Source organism: Antechinus flavipes, chromosome 3 (genome assembly GCF_016432865.1).
Source record: "Antechinus flavipes isolate AdamAnt ecotype Samford, QLD, Australia chromosome 3, AdamAnt_v2, whole genome shotgun sequence".
Classification (NCBI taxonomy): Eukaryota; Metazoa; Chordata; class Mammalia; order Dasyuromorphia; family Dasyuridae; genus Antechinus; species Antechinus flavipes.
In genome coordinates this window covers 86,576,367-86,593,500 of record NC_067400.1, presented here as the reverse complement: position 1 = coordinate 86,593,500, position 17,134 = coordinate 86,576,367, and the positions used below count along the sequence as shown (strand labels likewise).

The 17,134-nt window shown below is 40.3% G+C and overlaps 1 protein-coding gene across 1 annotated transcript in view; it reads right to left on the bottom strand.

Moving 5' to 3' along the window:
• Nucleotides 1-5,187: 5,187 nt before the first annotated feature.
• Nucleotides 5,188-17,134, bottom strand: part of TSC22D1 (TSC22 domain family member 1) — a 155,243-nt gene continuing 143,296 nt past the window's right edge. Inside the window, 2 exon segments of the mRNA XM_051983847.1 lie at nt 5,188-6,513; nt 7,531-7,582. Of these exon segments, the coding sequence (XP_051839807.1) occupies nt 6,256-6,513; nt 7,531-7,582 (310 nt within the window). The 3' untranslated portion in view covers nt 5,188-6,255.

Below are 17,134 nucleotides of genomic sequence, written 5' to 3'. Positions count from 1 at the left end.
TTTCCCTTTTGTTCTGATTTTTCTTTTACACTACATCTGGAATATCCATACAGCAGTATGTTTGAAATGATTGTACATAAATAACCTATATCAGATTGGTGTTTTAGGAAGAAGGGAAGGAGGCAAAAAATTTGGAATTCACAATCTTGCAAAATTGAATGTTGGAAATTACAATGTAATTGGAAAAATAAAATACTATTGGGGGGGGGAGAGGAATAAAGAGTATCAGCTTTGAGTTGAGTGACCTATGTTCGATTCATCTCTGGTATTTACTAATTGTGTACCTATCATTCTATTTCTCTAATACCTGGTGCTCACAGTAAAATCAGGGTTCCTGTGGGGCTTACATCTCCACGGGATTGTTAGGAGAAGGTAAGATATTTAATAAACCTGCTTTGTAAATGTCTGCTATTTTTATTACTTATCCTAGGCATGGGAAAAGGCAAGACTTACATTCTGTAGAATTTATAATCTACTGAATTAGCCAGAATTCCTTAATACATCATCTATAAAAGCCTGACCTATGATGGCGGCTGCAGGTGATTTCATGTTTAGTTTGCATAATATGCCTGAGTGCATCAAGGGAATGAAGTGGTAACTAGCTGAGGTAATCTCAAGAGCTGGGGGATGGGAATTTTGCTGAAGGATGAATCATCCTCTTCCCAGCAATGCTAGAACCATGGGCTGAGGAACAGGATACCTGCATTCAGAGTAAGAATTTTTGAATGTTTCCACACTTAAATTTTCTATCCCTCTAGACACAGGCAAGCGAGAGAGAAGAAACATTTAAGGGGGAAAAGAAGCAAAGGAAGGGGAATATGTCAACCCATGAAAATGATAACAGACCTCCTGGATGAGTCCTTCTGTAAAGGCATCTCACTAAAGACCATCTGGTCCCCCGTCATCCTCTGTGCCCCAGGTAAAGGACTGTTTTCAGAATTTATGGCCATAGAATCCATAGCAAGATGCTAGCACTCATGTCACTGGGAAGTACTACTGGAAAACCGATCACTATGGGAACATGTGGAAGATGCCAGTGCTTCCAATGGACTCAAAGTCACAGCCAGGCAGGAAACAGGGGAGTCTCCCAGCATCTTAAGATTTTTCTTGACATTTCAACTGAAAAAGACATTCTAGAATTTTTGGACTTTGGCTTACTATATTATTTTCCTTAATAACATTTGCCTTTGTTATGACCAGCAAGTGGGGAACTGATATCACATATTGGTATAAACAGTTTAAAATCCATTATTGTACAGCTAATAGAAGATCTAATTCCACTAGACCAAATCCTGCTGCTTGAGCACAGAGTATAACTTCAATCAGTTTGTGTGGGAGACTCCTTTTGGAGGAAGTGATAGGGAAAACCAGTCCAGCAGTGTCCAGAAGGGATGATTTGCCCAGATTTCTAAATGGAGAATTAATATTGGATATTACAATAAAGCATAATTACCACTTCCACTCCCCCCAGATGTAAACTGAATTCTTCATGTCACATATAACTATTAAGTACATGGATCAGGCTGAGATGACTTGATGGCATTTGGATCATATACAATTTATCCAAATGCCTATTTACAGAAAGATAAGACTTATACATAGGTCATTTAGTCCAGCCTTATGGGATGGTATCACATCCTTGATAATTCTACCAAAGATGATACAGGTACCTTTTCTTTACCTCTTCCCAAATTTGGATCAAGATCCAATAGTACTTTGGGTAGCCAGGTGGTGCTGCAGTGGACAAATGCCAAGTCTGGAGTAAGGAAGAGCTGAGGAGTTCAAATGTGCCCCCCCCCCCCCAATCACTACCTACATTTATTTTCTATTTTTGTTACATATACTTATAATTTTATACATTTATGCTATAGACATATATAGAAATATACCTATATCTACCCTAATCCTATTTCACAGTGCCTTAATACCAAGCATTCTTCTTAAAAGTCCATGATGATGCTTGAATATCTCTATTTCACATCTCCTGTCTATTCAAAATTGGCATTTTTTTTTTTTTAATTTTAAGGGCTGTCTTCTATTTCTTGAGTTTCCTCCCACTGATCTGATGGCAGTTCTATGTACACATGGAGTCTTTTTACATGTTCATGAAGCATGATACTTTGTTTTCACAGACTTTTCTTATACTCCTATGTTGGACTTTCAGAATCACTGCTATTTTCACTTTACTTTCACCAGTGAACTGTTTTCACTCATTCTATTAAGTCTATAGAAGGACTGGTCATCATTTAGGGTAAAGGTTCCAGAAAGGCAAACAAAGGTTCTCAGGATAAATTTAAACTGCTCTATAACAGACAAGCACCTATTAGAAGCATATTATGTTAGGCTTGGATTTATAAAATGAAGAGCTAAAGTAAACTATGACCCCGTTGGAGAGGTCAGCCTGGAATAAAAAACTTGCAATAGTTATTCTATTCTAATTTTCATTCAAGAAAGGCAGAAATAGTTGGAAGTGCTTACACTGCAGTCAGGAAGCTCTGAGTAATAGTCCTCCCTCTGACACCTTATTTGTATGAATGATCATGGACATCAATCCCTTAACCTCCTGAAGACAAATCATCACTACCCAAGAGATGGAGGGAGAGTTTTATACCCTGGTCAATCCTCCCCCTCCCCCCCAAATCACAGATTTGACTGGAAGCTCTTGACTCCCTCTCATCCCCCTTCCAAAAAATATACTCAAACAGGTCCAAAGTAAAATGAGATTTAAAGGAAGACCCTTTCACTGATTTTAAATTTTTCTTGTCTAAAATCTTGCTTTCTCCCAGCATGGAAATCACTATTCAAACCTATACCTGACAGGGTGTATTCACTATTCTTCCTAGCTGAGACATGAAACTGAAACAGTTGCCTACCTAAGCTTTACTTCTTCATAAAAGCAGAAAAGAAAAACCTTGTCTTCCCCATTATTGTCCCCATTCTGAGACATCTTTCCTCTTGAGTGTTGAACCATTTGTCATAAAATAAAAACAACCTTTGTTGTACCAAATGCTAGCCTAGCTTTGAGAAAAGTCTATTCTTGGCTTTATTATCAATTAAAAAAACTAATTAAATCCATACCAAACTGTGATTTTCACATTAGATGTGTGTAATAAATTATTATGCATTTTATCCACATTTTATCCTCCAAGGTGAAATGCAACAAAAAGCTAAACTCAAGGGAAACCAAGCAAACTCAAGATCACAGAATTCTACAATCTTACAGCTAGCAGGAACCTTAAATATCATCTAGCCCCATCCCCCTCCTTTTACAGATAAGGTGAAATTTAGAGTAGGTGGAGAAATAAAATATAAAAAAGCTTAGTATTTGAAATAATCCCTAATACTGATGGTGAGTAAAATTCTCAAATATTTAATTCTGTCCTGTTCCATTCTCATCAGTATGCCACTGCCCATGGACATAAAAGAATGGCATGGACATAAAACCTAGATTTTAACTTGACCTTCTGAAACCTGCTTGACCTAAAGTGCTTTCCTTCAAAATAGTAAACAAAATAAAACAATGCAAAAAAAATAAAATAAAATAAAACAATGCTCTGTTATGAAATTAACAGTTATCTTGAAATTGAATTCATAATGGGTTCTGGCATTGCATATTTTCCCTGCTCACCATGTGGGGAAATGTCTGAAGGGGGAAAAAATCCCTCTAAAAAGATTAATTTCCTTGAAAAAAAATTAAGAATCAAATCACTAAATCATAAACATTCATTATTAAAACATACAAGATGTGCAGGTTTTTCCTTGCAATCATTAAAACAATTCCTTGTTGTTGTTTCCTTTGATCGAGTATTAGGGTATTTACTGCCACAAATAATGCCAGACACCCAATACATTTTGTATCCTATTCATCAATTATAAACTAGTTAAAGCAAATTTCAGACATAAAGCCCTACTTAAGGATTGTGCATAAGTTATTTAGAAATGATCTTAGGAAAAAAAACATAGAACTCCAAATTATTTGTTTTTCTGATCAAGCAGCATATTTAAAACTGGCTTGTCAATCTTTGCTTTAGTTTTAAGCATTGGTCGCTTATTTTTAGATGAGGTAAGCTTTTGGGGCACTATTTTTATGAATAATTTTTAGACCAAAACAACACATTTAATTTTAAACCCCAATATAAAATCGAATTTTAGGGGAAAAAAAAAAACTATTATTGTTTATGTTCAGCATCTCTATGGATCTGCTCCAAACACAGCTAGCTTTTACAAAGTGTGCTCTGGGCTATGTGCTGGAAGAGATTTGTCAATTAAAGTGAATGTGAATTTTCAGTAAGACGGTACTTAAAAGTTATGTTGCACAGTAAATACATGTACTTAATGCCAAGTTGATTTTAAATCTGTAATTTTACTTATAATCCGTCATAGGGTACTTTCTCCAGCATTTCAGGCCCACCAAGGCAGCATTCTCTAAAATCCTGCAAATGGTAGCTCTGTTGTGGTGGGTTTTCTACTAAAAACATAAACAAGAACAAGGTATTTCTAAACAATTTCCATACAGAAATTCATTTATAAGAGCATTTCTTATTTCACTTAAAATGAGAAAGAGGTGACTCGGCCATTTAGAACTTTAGGCAAATCAAGTCAAGAACCGCCGGCTTTTGTTTTTTCCCTGGCTAGGCGATTACCTTCACTTGTTATACCATCTAGTGTTAGGGCATAAAATCCCCCACACCTTCTCCTGGGGTCTTAGCTAGCCCTCTTCTCTCCCAAACCCTCAGAAAGTAGAGCAGGGACGCAGGAAATTTCAGCTCTCGGGGGTGCTGGGCTGCAAGGCTTTTGAGTTAGGGAATGCCCGAGACCACGTGAGGGGGCGGGGCCGGTTGCTAGGCAACCGCCTCGGCTCCGGACTGCTTACAAAGCAGTGCCCCAGGTGCCTGCCCCTTCCCCTAGATTTCAGGGTGAGTGCCGGTCTTGGAGTGCGACTTGCTTATTAGAAGCTGCTCACTCTTTTTCTAATTCAAGATTTTCTTTCTATATTTGGGATGAATACTGTTCCCACTACAGGAAAGGGTTGAGGGAGGGGAGCACTACTTTCCCTACTTCCTTCAGTCTCTCAGCCCCTCCTTAGAAGAGGGCAGCTTTTCTTTTTAAAAATTTTTGATCTTCACACTTAACCATTTAATTCGTGGAGGTTCTCGTCACTACGTAAAACCTTCAACATGGAAACAGTTTATCAACATTGTATATGCTTTATTGAAAGTTGACAAGCGTCACAGTTAAATACAGGGACCGGTTACAACTGTTTAGAGAACATGCACAAAACATATGCACATAACTACTATACAGGTAATATGCAAAAACCCAGGCTGGCAGATTCATTTCCTTCACTAGAATCAGTCATATTGGGGAGCATTTTAACTGTCTTAACCAACAACTTCTGTGAACAGGGGTTTAAGTCAATATTAATCAAGCAGCCAGGGAATTTCAGAAATTACACAAACAGCATAAATCTTCTAAATTCCAAACATTTGCTTAGGTGCACTTTTTCTTCATGTAGCATATAATATATATATATGCATATATATAATATATATAAAAAAAAGACTATTCAAACTTCAGATCAATGTATCAACTAAATTTCAATCTGTACAACCTAAAGTAGTAGTTACAGTCTTCTATTTTACAAAATACTTACACTACATACACAGATATACATTAGGCAAAATAACCTTCATTGTAAATTAGCCTAGGTCCCAGCTACCCGTCACCTTTTCAGTTGCTCTAACAGCTCGGTGCCACCCACTGTTTCTTCAGCAAAGCAGCACGAACACTATAGTGATTTGGTGATTCTGGTGACAGTCGTCGATCGGAATACTGAACTACATGTGTCTCCACACTTTAGGTGATACTACGCGTCGGTCCTTACTTTTTCTCCCCTTTCAAGGTGCTCACGGGCGGGGAAGTCCGCAGCCCGAGCGCGGCCTCTCCGGGCGCCCAGCGTCCAGGTCCTTGGGCTAGAAAGCCGCCGGGAAGAGGTGCCGGTCCCCCCGCCGAGGCCCCCGGCGTGTCGGTGCGAGTCCTCGGACACGGCATTCCCCAGCCTAACAGGGTTCTTCGAGCCAAAAGCGGGTGAGTGTTTAATACTGAACAAAAAGTGTCATGGTGTCTGTCGGCGTCGCGTCTGTCCCTCGCGCGGCGTGCGCAATGAAATGGAGGAGTCGCGGCGAGCGCCTGCTAGCCCATCTCCTCGGGCTGCAGTTCAGAGTGCTCCGGCCAGGCGGCGAGGGCCGGGGGAGGCTATGCCGAGGGTCCCGAGCCCTGGGACGCCGGCTGGGCCGGGGGCTGCGTCGTGCCCTGGGGCTGCGAGGTGGCAGGGGGAGAGCCCGTCTGCAGCTGGGCCTGGAACTGAGCGAGTTGCTCGGGGCTGGCCAGAGTCTTCAGCAGGTTGTTCTCCTGCTCCAGCTGCGAGTTTTTCTCTATCAGTTCTTTAATTTGCTCTTTGAGGACCTCCACTTCCTCTCGGACTGCATACATCAAATGGCTCTTCACCAGATCCTGCAAGAGAGAACAAAGTTTGGCATTCAGAGGCGGCCCGGGGCTCGGCTCGGCCGGTCTCGCGCTCCCCCGGACCTGACCTACTTTAGGTACTTGCAGGCTCAGGGCCGAGTAGGAACCCGCATGCCAGCCGCCCGAGGGCCGGGGGGAGGGGGAGCTCTGGCCGCGGGGGTCCCGGCGCTCGGCTCGCCCCGCCCCCAAGCCCGGCAGCCGCGCCGGCAGCCTCAGGCCGCCCCCGCCTCCTCCTCCTCCTCCTCCGAGCGCCGGCTGCAGCTAGTTCCGACGGAGCATGTTGCCGCATTTCCCTCCCCGCCTCCCTCCCCACTCCCGTTTCGTGACTAGGCCTTACGTCACAGAAACCTGGGCAGACAGCGGAGCCAATAGGAGCACGAGATATTTATAGCTCCGAATTAAAGGTTCCGAGTTTGCCTAGCAACAGCGGGCAGAGAATCCCGTGAGAAGAGCCACAGGCGCCGCTCCAATAACAAAGAACAGCCGAGGCGGAAATAAAAAAATAGGAGAAAATCAGGCATAGGCTCGGAAAACCAAACTTTTCTCCGATGGCCCCAGAAGGAGCGGGGGGCCAGGCGGTGAGGGGGGAAGGGGAGAACGTTTTTGAAGGGCACGCCGCTGCACGCGGCCCCTGCAGACCCCCACACCAATGGGCCGATCCGGGACTCCGCTCAAGAGGGAAGGGAGCCGGCAAGCTACAAAATAACACGCCCAGGAGCGGGGCCTTATCCCCCTTTCGTCGCAAGAGAATTCCACGTTATGTAAAACCCTTACATAAAAGGAGCAGAGGGCCCCATCTCCATCCGCCCAGCGGGTTACGATGGACTAGGATGGCAAAACGTGGATCTCTGTTTCTTTAATAGTTCGCCCGGCAATAATCCACATCACCGTGGAAAACGGATGCACCAATTCCACCCATATAACAGCTCTCGATTCTAGTGGAGTTCCCTATAATTTAAATATGCCATCTTGGACTGCATTTATATCAATCAACACATTACGTACCATAGCTTGTTCGATTTTGTTGTCAATAGCGACCACACTTGCACCAGAGGAGCTAAGGAGAGAAGAAAAAGTAACCATTAGTAACTGAATTATTTTAAAATACACATATCTCAAGATATTCCTTATTTTTTAACTCTTCTCGCCAAGATGCCTGCATGAAGTGCAAAACAACAATCTCCTTGCTCCTCTCCTCAATATTCCAACATTTCCCTTTTAGTAAACCACAAAGAGCTAAATTACATAATGGAGGGAAAGCCAATTCCCCGAAATTAAAGCCCTAAGAGGGAAAGGCCACTTAAAAATGCTCAAAAAAATCCCTACATGTATGTCACTGCAGTTCTCAGCATCATCCAATGCAATGGACAAAGGAATCGGCACTGAAAAAATCCACCTGCATTATAACGAGCAATTCGCTAGTAAACTATAAAGATCCTATCACAGTCAACATTTACCTGCTGTCAAGTCTCACAGAGGCGTTTTCAGTGCCCAGTAAAGACGACAAGAAAGAGATCGAGAAATGTCTTAGTTGATAAACTCCTAGATCCATTGCCACTGATCTACACCATTGGGCTTTCATGCAATTGCAGCCAAAAAAAAAAAAAGAAAAAACACGAAAAATAAAATGCAATGCCAGGCTCTTTGCTCGAGATATGTAAGATCTTCTCTGGCCTTTCTGCAGAAAAGACGGCTGCTGCTCTGCTTTAAAAAAAATAACCCTGTGGCCGCGAGGCGTCGCGGACCTGGGAGGGAGCTGCTGTTGGACTCTGCTGCACCAACAACTCTCGCAGAGATGCAGCTAGGTTCTGCTCTCTCGCTCGACTGAAGATCTGGTCTCCAGCCTCAACGTAAAATATATGCCGAGAACAGCAGCAGCTATTGGCTGAGGGATCACGGGGAACCGCCCTCCTCCAACTCTCCCTCCTTCCTCCTCCCGCTCCGGTCGCGGCCGCCCCACCCCCACTCCTCGGCAGTTCCTTAGGGATGGGTCCGCTTCGGTATCCCGCAGTGGGGTTGGGGGGGTGTGGGGAATAGCCTAATACCCTAATTGTCCTCCGAATCCCTAAGACATTGCCAAGTTCAACCAAAAAGAAACCAGTACCGGGGTTGAACCGTGGGGTCGGGGGCGCCCATGTGCTTACGTTTAAGGCCGCGCTAGCTAGCTCGTCCAGCGCCGCGGGCCCGACTGCCCAGGTTGCCTCCGTGGGCCCCCCCGCCCCTCCCCCCGCCTGCCCGAGCGCCCATTGAGCATGCCCAGTAGCGCGACCTGCCGGCAGGGCTAGGCTGCCTGGAGCCCCACTCCGAGCGGCGGCGGCCCGGGGCTCGTGGCCCCTAAAACCTGATCCAGCGGGGCCGGCCAGCTGGGTAAAGTCTAATTAGAAAGTCACCTCGGTCGTGGGGGAACAGCGTCGGGTCGAGGCCTGAGAGGTACCCCACTCCTTCTTCCAAAGACTATTTTCCCATCACCTGCAAAATGCCAGATCTCCTTCGTCTCCGGACCGAGCCGCAAAGGAAAGAAAAGGGGGCTGCGGGACACAAAGGCCCGGGGGCAGGCGGGGCCGAGGCCCGGCCCTGGGGCGGGAAGGGAGTGGGGGGAGGGGGCGCGAAGGCCTGGAATCCGTGAGCTAGGCCACCGCCTCCTGCAACCCCTTCCCCCCAGGCCCTTCTACCCCCGCCCAGCCGGACAGCAGAGGAAAGGACAGGAGTTAAACACTTGCAACTCGGTGTCAAATCAGGGTCTCCCAGGCCCCTTGCCCCTCCTCCCAACCAAAAAGAAGAGATGTTGGCTATGGGATTTTCAAAAAACCGAGGCAGGATAAACTTAAGTTCCTTTTATCGATATAAAATATCTGCAAACGTCAAACGTGCATCTCACGGGGAAACAATTTGATTTACAGTTAAGTGTAAAGTTAGTTTGGTAATAGAAACGGATTATAAACTAATCTGAGATGCAATAAATTCAAAAGGCCGGATTTAACTTTACAATACTGCCCTCTACTGGCAAAAGACCGTATGAACACAAACATCACCCACAAATGAGATGAGGCAAGCTCATGCCATCTCAAAAAAAAAAAAAAAAAAAAAAAAAAAGCCTCCTTAGAAATGGGTGAACGTAACAACAAATGCGTTTAAAAAGACATTCCAGAAAACACAATTTTGTGCTACCCCCGTCCCTTCAAAAAGGTATCTTCCGATCCTACAAGCTAATTTCAAAAATAAACACTCTAGTTCGAAACATTAAAGCATTTATGTGATTCCTCTTTTGAAAATGTTTTTGAAGCACCCAGAGGTAGGCTTAATTCAACCTGTATGAAGACCTACTACATACAAGGTGCCAATAATGATCTTTAGATATCCTCCCTAACGGATGGTTGTCCTAAGTGTGTATCCCAAAGCAGGTGAACAAAGTAGGTTATAGCAATCTAGGAAATTAATATAATTTGCAGTAAAACCAAAAACAATAGCAGTTATGTAACATAAAATAATACAAGGTTCAAAAAGATTATAATATCGAAATTCAATGTTTTTTTACGCTAACCTCATTAATTAAATCACACCTTGTACACACTACAGCATTTTTAAAAACATCTAGACAGAACAGACATGAAATATGTTCACAAGCACAGGTTCATGGAGAGAGCTGGAAAGGGTACTCTGGTACAATTTACAGATGAGATGCGTTAATCCAAGGCCACATTACAATCCAGCTAGAAGGCTAGACTATCTTCCTCCTGAGCTATAGTCAAGAACCATCAATTGTCCATTGACCATTTAAAATAAGATATTTCATTAGTATCTCAATTTTAGTCTAAAACAGCATTCCCTTTTTCCAAAACTCACCCCTTTCAAACTTCCTGAACAGTCAGAGGTACTGCCATCTTTTCAGTCACTCATGCTCATAATTAAGATGTTATTTTCAAGTGGTTTGCCTGACTCAAGTCTTTCCAGATTCCAATCTATCCTCCATGAAGGGTAGGACATCACTTCCAACAGGTTTTCTTAATTTGTGGATCCAATCATCACTCTCCTCCTCAATATTGATTTTGGTGACTACCAGCCACTTCTAGAATCATCTCTGTAGGAACTTATGCTAACTTTTCTAGCCCTAGAATAGGGTTAGAATTAGCCCTATGAATTTTTGTCAAGGAATATTCTATTGCAGCCAGTTTGTGTCAAGAGTACTCCCACCTTCCACCTAAGCCTGCATTTCCAACTAATTTCTTCCTTTTAGAATAACTAGTGCATTTGAAGGCTCAACTTAAAGCACCACCATCTAATGAAGGCTATATATGTATATGCTATTTCCCTCAGAGAAACTAAAAGCTCTTTAAGGGCAGGAATTGTCACTTCTGTCTCTGTATCTGTAACACATATCCTAAAACATTTTTTAATACTTATTGATTTCTTGATTAAAATTTATCAAAAAAAAAAAAAAGCATTTGGAGCTTTAAGGCCATCATTTAATGAGAACTGATGAGAACATCAAGCTATAAAATTCCAAAAGCAACAAAACATTTTCTTTGACACTAAAATAAAAACCTACTTTGGCTTATAATGAAAAAATTTTAAAATAGTGATTTGTCTTAATACAAATTAAATGTTCATTTTTTATAAAGTTGTCACATTTCTACCACTATACCATTTTGCAGATAATCTTAGAAAGTGAGGTTGAAGGTGAAGATAAAAATGTTTAAAAATATAATTTGAAAATGGGAACAGATTGGATATTTAATTGAAGTTCCTTCCAATTATGAGTTTTAGAGAACCCAACAGGAAGAAGTGACTGGGTAAGCTACTTTAATTTGCAGAACAATTTGGCTGTAGGATTAGAATCAAAATTCCTAGGCCCAATCACTCATCCTTTTCTCTACCAAGTCATTTTGTCAGAACATCATGACAACTATTATAATTTATCAAACAGATGCATGTAGAACTATAAAAAGTTCAGAAGGTAATGTGTTTTCCATTTATAAATGTTACTCTCCTCCATCCCTAGGGTTAGCATGTTTCCTTCTTTCTTTCTTCCCCTTCTTCCCTCCCTCCTTCCTTCCTTTTTTTATAAGAGTTGTATTTTCCTTCTATGTATAAGAAATGAGCAAATCATTTCGAAGAAAACTTTTGGAAAGGTAGAGGTAGTATAGTTTTAATGACTAGCCTAAAGAGTAAACCCTTGTCCCCACCCCTAAAAATGGGATCTACAATTAAATAAATAGATAAATTAATGAGGTTGTACCTTTAAAATTATATTATAGCATAGTCTTATAATTTATCACTTAAAAAAAACTTTTATTTTAGAAAGAAAGTGACTATTAGGTGGAAAAAGAAAGATGCACAGAAAAATCTAAAGATTCACATGGTAGAAATATCTTTAGTCAGGAAATCACGAAACTTGGGTTCTCATCCTGGTTCTTATTACATTAATTATGTGAACTGGAGAATCTGCATAACTTAAGTTGGATTATGTGCTTTTTAATTATCTTTTCAGTTCTAAAATTTTAAGATTATAGAATTCAATTTGATTTCATATGCTGTGAAATTGTTTCAATGTAAAAACTTCACTTAGTGATTTATGAGCTTTTCTCACAGAACTGTGACTATGCAGTATTAAGAAGCTAGGCTATGCATATGAATGTTATAAAATTATTATAGTATATGTTATTATATATTATATATATATTATATATTATATGTTATTGTTCTATAAAAAATGACCAGCAGGATGATTTCAGAAAGGCCTGGAGAGACTTGCATTAACCGATGCTGAGTGAAATGAGCAGAACCAGGAGATCATTGTACAGGACAACAAAAAGATTATATGATGATCAATTCTGATGTACGTGGCACATCTCTCAACAATGAGGTGATTCAGGCCAATTCCAATGATCTTGTGATGAAGAGAGCCATCTACACCAAGAGAGAATTGTTGGAACTGGGGGTAGCATTTTCACTCTTTTTGTTGTTGTTTGCTTGTATTTTATTTCTTTTTCATTTTTTTTTTCTGGTTTGATTTGATTTTTCTTGTGCAAGATAAATGTATAAATATGTATGCATATGTTGGATTTAACATATATTGCTACCATATTTAACATATATTGTACTTCTTGCTATCTAGGGAAAGGGGTGGGGGAAGAGGAGAAAATTGTAACACAAGGTTTTGCAAGAGTTAATATTGAAGAAATTTAAATATATATGTGTGTGTGTGTGTGTGTGTGTGTGTGTGTGTGTGTGTATGTGTGTGTGTGTAAATTTTAAAAATTAAAAAGAAAAAAAAAGAAGCCAGGCCATGAGGCTGGAAGGCCTACACTGTTAAAGACCCTGCCCAAGACACATAGGTCCAAGCAGTAGTTGGGACTCAGAAACTGGCCCTCTGGTTTCAAATACAATACCCTTTAGAACAGTATTTAAAATGCTTGCATAATTTATTAAGCTAAAATTTAGATAGATTAAAAACCTATCTCCAAGTTATTCTAATCAAAAATCATGAATGTTAGAAAATGACTGTCCTATGTCCAGGAACTTAAAATATTAAGCATCAGTGTCCTGGAAATTAGGCCATTGGGCTTCTCCCCACTTATGAGATAATCATGTGACCTCCTGGGCACCTGACTTGACACTCACTTGCTTATCTATAAAATGAAAGATTTTATTCATGTTTCTCTAAGATTCCCTTCAATTCTGACAATTCTAAGTGTTTGGCACTAGGGACATAAAGATAATCAAAAAGCACAGGGATTTTGGAAGCCATCTAGGTCACTCTATATCTGAAAAAGGATTAACTTCTACAATATACTTGATAACTGGCCATCCAGATTTTGTATGAAGTGCTCAAGTGAGGGTAATCCACTACCTTCTGAGGATGAGGGAGCTCATCTCACTTTATGGATAACTGCAATTGTTAGGAAGCTTTTCCTTAGTTCAAACTTTCTCTGTTACTTCTACCTTCTACCTTCTACTCATCATTCTGGGGCCATATAGAAGGGAAACAATCCACTTTTTATGTGACAGTTCTCTGAATGCTTATGATAGTCTGTTTCATGTTCTTCCAAAATCTTTTCCTCTCTAAGCAAAACAGACCCAAATACCCTTAACCAATCCGCCTGTGGTTTGAACTTGACATCCTAAAATATATTCTCTCCTGAATGCTCTCTTGCTTATCAATGTCCCTCCTACATTGTGGCTCCCAGAACTAATCCCATGATCCAAAGTAGGGTCTGAGCATTCTCTTTGTTCTTAGACACTTGTCTTTTTGTGAGATTGAGTTAGAGCTGCTGTGACTTGGGTTGTAGATCTCTAAACCCCCTAGATCTAATTCAAGAAAAGTGATACCCAACTATGCCTTTATTGGTTTAAAATACACACACACACACACACACACACAATATATATATATATATATATATATATATATATATATATATATATATACACACATATATACATATAATGTATATATATGTACATTCATTTTTGACGTATTTCCATATGAGTCACTTTGGGAAAGAAAAATCAAAACAAAAGGGAAAAAAAAATCACAAGAAAGAAAAAGACAAAACAAAAGAAACCACCTCATACTTGTGAAGGTAATTTTTTGAACCCAATTGTGAAATTTTACATTACTCCTTACTACACTTCAGCTTATTAGGTTTCAGTCCAATGTGAAGATCATTTTGAGCTCTGATTGCTATCCAAGATAATAGCCAATTCCTTCTAGTTCTGGGTTACATGGAGTCATCATCCCTGCCCTGAGTTTATAGCTTCAAAAAAATGGGGGGAGGGGGAATTCCCAAGATATAGCACTCTTTCCTGAACCTCATCATGGAGTTTAAGTGACTCTAGGTTTCTAAAGGTAAGCAAGGCAAATAAGTTCTAGTAGATTCCACATCAAGATGGAAAGGCTTTGAAAGTGGATCTGGGGCTGGACTAGATACTTACCATAGGAAGACTAGCCCAGAAAAGCAGCAATGGGTTCATCACCAGTTTGACCCCAGTACTCCTAAAGACTATCTAAAAAGTTGGAGAGGAATAGTGGCCTGTCATAGTGGATATGATGAAATTGCTGATTCTAAAGAAGTGAAGAATTTACTTCTTGAGGGCATGAATCAGGTTCAGAATAAGGTGCTAACTACTTAATAACACATAGATGACACTTTTGAGTAGTCAAAGAAGAAATGATCGAGTTAGTAAAAGGCTATTTGTTTCTCCTCCCTATTACAATCATTCATTTGACCTTTTATTTTGCTCCTTTTTATCCAGCATCTCCACTAGGGAATGATAGATAGATAGATAGATAGATGGATGGATGGGTGAATAAATTGCTTCTTGGAATGTGACTTAAAGCCATTAATATGACAAAATCAATTAACTACTGAATATTTACCTCCCATTCCATAAGAAAAGGGGCTATATGTACCTGTCATATAGTATTTTTTAGGAGAAGGGGAGAGGTGATATAGGAAGTAGGGAGAAGAGAATAGAGAAGGGAAGGTTTATTTCTATTTCAATTTATTCTATTTAACAATAATAATAAATATTCTATTTATTACTATTTCTAGGGAAAGCTAGGAAGTACATCAAGATTGCCTCTTTTAATTTTCAGTCTTTCCATTCCAGACATTCTTGCCTGTTTTTGTGATGACCCCTCTTTAAATCAACATCGAATCTCTGGGATTCTTTTTTTCTTTCAGAGAAAGCTCAAAGACTAACAGCATAGAATTATTCCTTTGGAGAATATTTACTCTTAAGTAAGGATTATAAATCCTTAAATTAAATAAATGGAGCTCTGTAAAAATTTCAAGTATCCTAAGGGGATGTGTTTGTGTGTTTTGTTTTGGCAAACGCATGAGAGGATAGAAGTATCTCTTTACTCTTGAGAGCCTATCTGTGCCTTGACAACCCTCATCAGGCAATGCTATTTGACATGAACAGGTGGGCAGAGCTCTGAAGTGAGGAGGACCTGAGTCCAAATCCAGCCTCAGACACTTAACACTTACTAGCTGTGTGACTCTAGGTAAGTCACTCAATCCCAATGACCAAAACAAACAAACAAACAAACAAACAACAACAAAAAAAAAAACCCTACAATGCTTTACAAATCTGATTTCATGTTCAGATCTCTAACTAGAAGGGATCTCAGAGATAATCTAGTCCAACTCCTTCATTTTACAGATGCAAGTACAGGGAGGGGAAGAAATCCCTTGCTCAAGGTCACACAGCCAGCAAGCAGCAGGGTGATAGGATTTTAACTCAAGTCCTTTGACTCCAAATCCAATGTCCTTTTTATTGTACTAGGCCCCCAAAGTCACTTACAATTGATATCTCTGGGTTGGCTGCTATCTCATGAAGAAGTTTCTTTTCCACACCTCCCAGATGTTTATAGCTTTCTCCAGATGCTTTCTACATCACAAGAAAGTGCTCTAGGAACTTCCCTTGTGCTCAAACCAGTGAATATAGCTGTTCCAGCTCTTGTTAGCAAGGGGTAACATGTTTTTTCATTTCACAACGTAAAACAGATCCATGGCAGAGAAGATAAGAATAGGCAAAATTTTCTCTTCTATCATGCTCCTGAAAAAGCATCCCTTGAGCAGAGGCTCATAAATATTGCCCATCCTGTGGTCAGCTTCAGTGACTTACACATACTTCATCCTGCTGGCTTTCTTTCCAGTGCCATCTTGGAAAATGGTAGCTCCTCAAAATTCTACCCTATCCCTAACTCCTCAAGTCAGTTGTTCCTCAGTTTACTCCTAGAACAGTACATTTTGCAAATTTAGCATATTTCCTCTTTCTAAAGGGACTGGCCCTTCTTTTTAGTGGTGTTTCACAAGAGGGTTAAAACTACATTTGATAAAGAAGTGTTTGAAGACAAGCATTTCTTCAAGGACCACTCAAAGTGGATAAAACAATTTAGCAGCTGGCAAGGAATTTCCAAGACACCTGCAGCTTTTTCCAAAGACTTCGTATGTTACAAGAAAAGAATCTGGGAAACCTCTTTTCTACTCTAACCACTGTTCTTTCAAAAGAACAGACAGCTCTTGCTATAAAAGTGCTAGATCTTGCCCTGATTCTGTCCTGCTGATTTACCCCTCAATCGCCTCTGTGATCATACTATTACTTTATTGAATTACAAATAATCTTTGACAAACGGTTGGGTGATAACTGAAAAAGCTTGGATATAGAATTCAATTTTTACACTTTCTTTTTATTTCCATCGGAAATAATTCACTGCCTTTTCTGAAAGGCACTAAGCTTCATTCTCCCTTTCCCATTCCAGGGCTTAGGTCATTAAGGCAGAAATTATGGAAAATAAAAATGAAATCTTCTCAGGGCTTACAAGATACATACAATTCTCATAAGTTCTTGTCACTTAAGTGGTATACAATTCTCAGTTACAGGTTTATAAAGATGGCTTCATTCTGTTGACCTCTTGTGGTCAGTTAAGAGAATATCAACTGAGTAGCTTTGTGAAAGGGAATAAACTTACCTCCCAGGAATACAAGAGTAAAAGACACAGGAATGTCATGGAGTTTACAATTTAAATAGTCACATATTCCTGAAAAGCTAATTATTTAATACAGCAAATAAGTTATCATATAGATAGTCATACTACTGT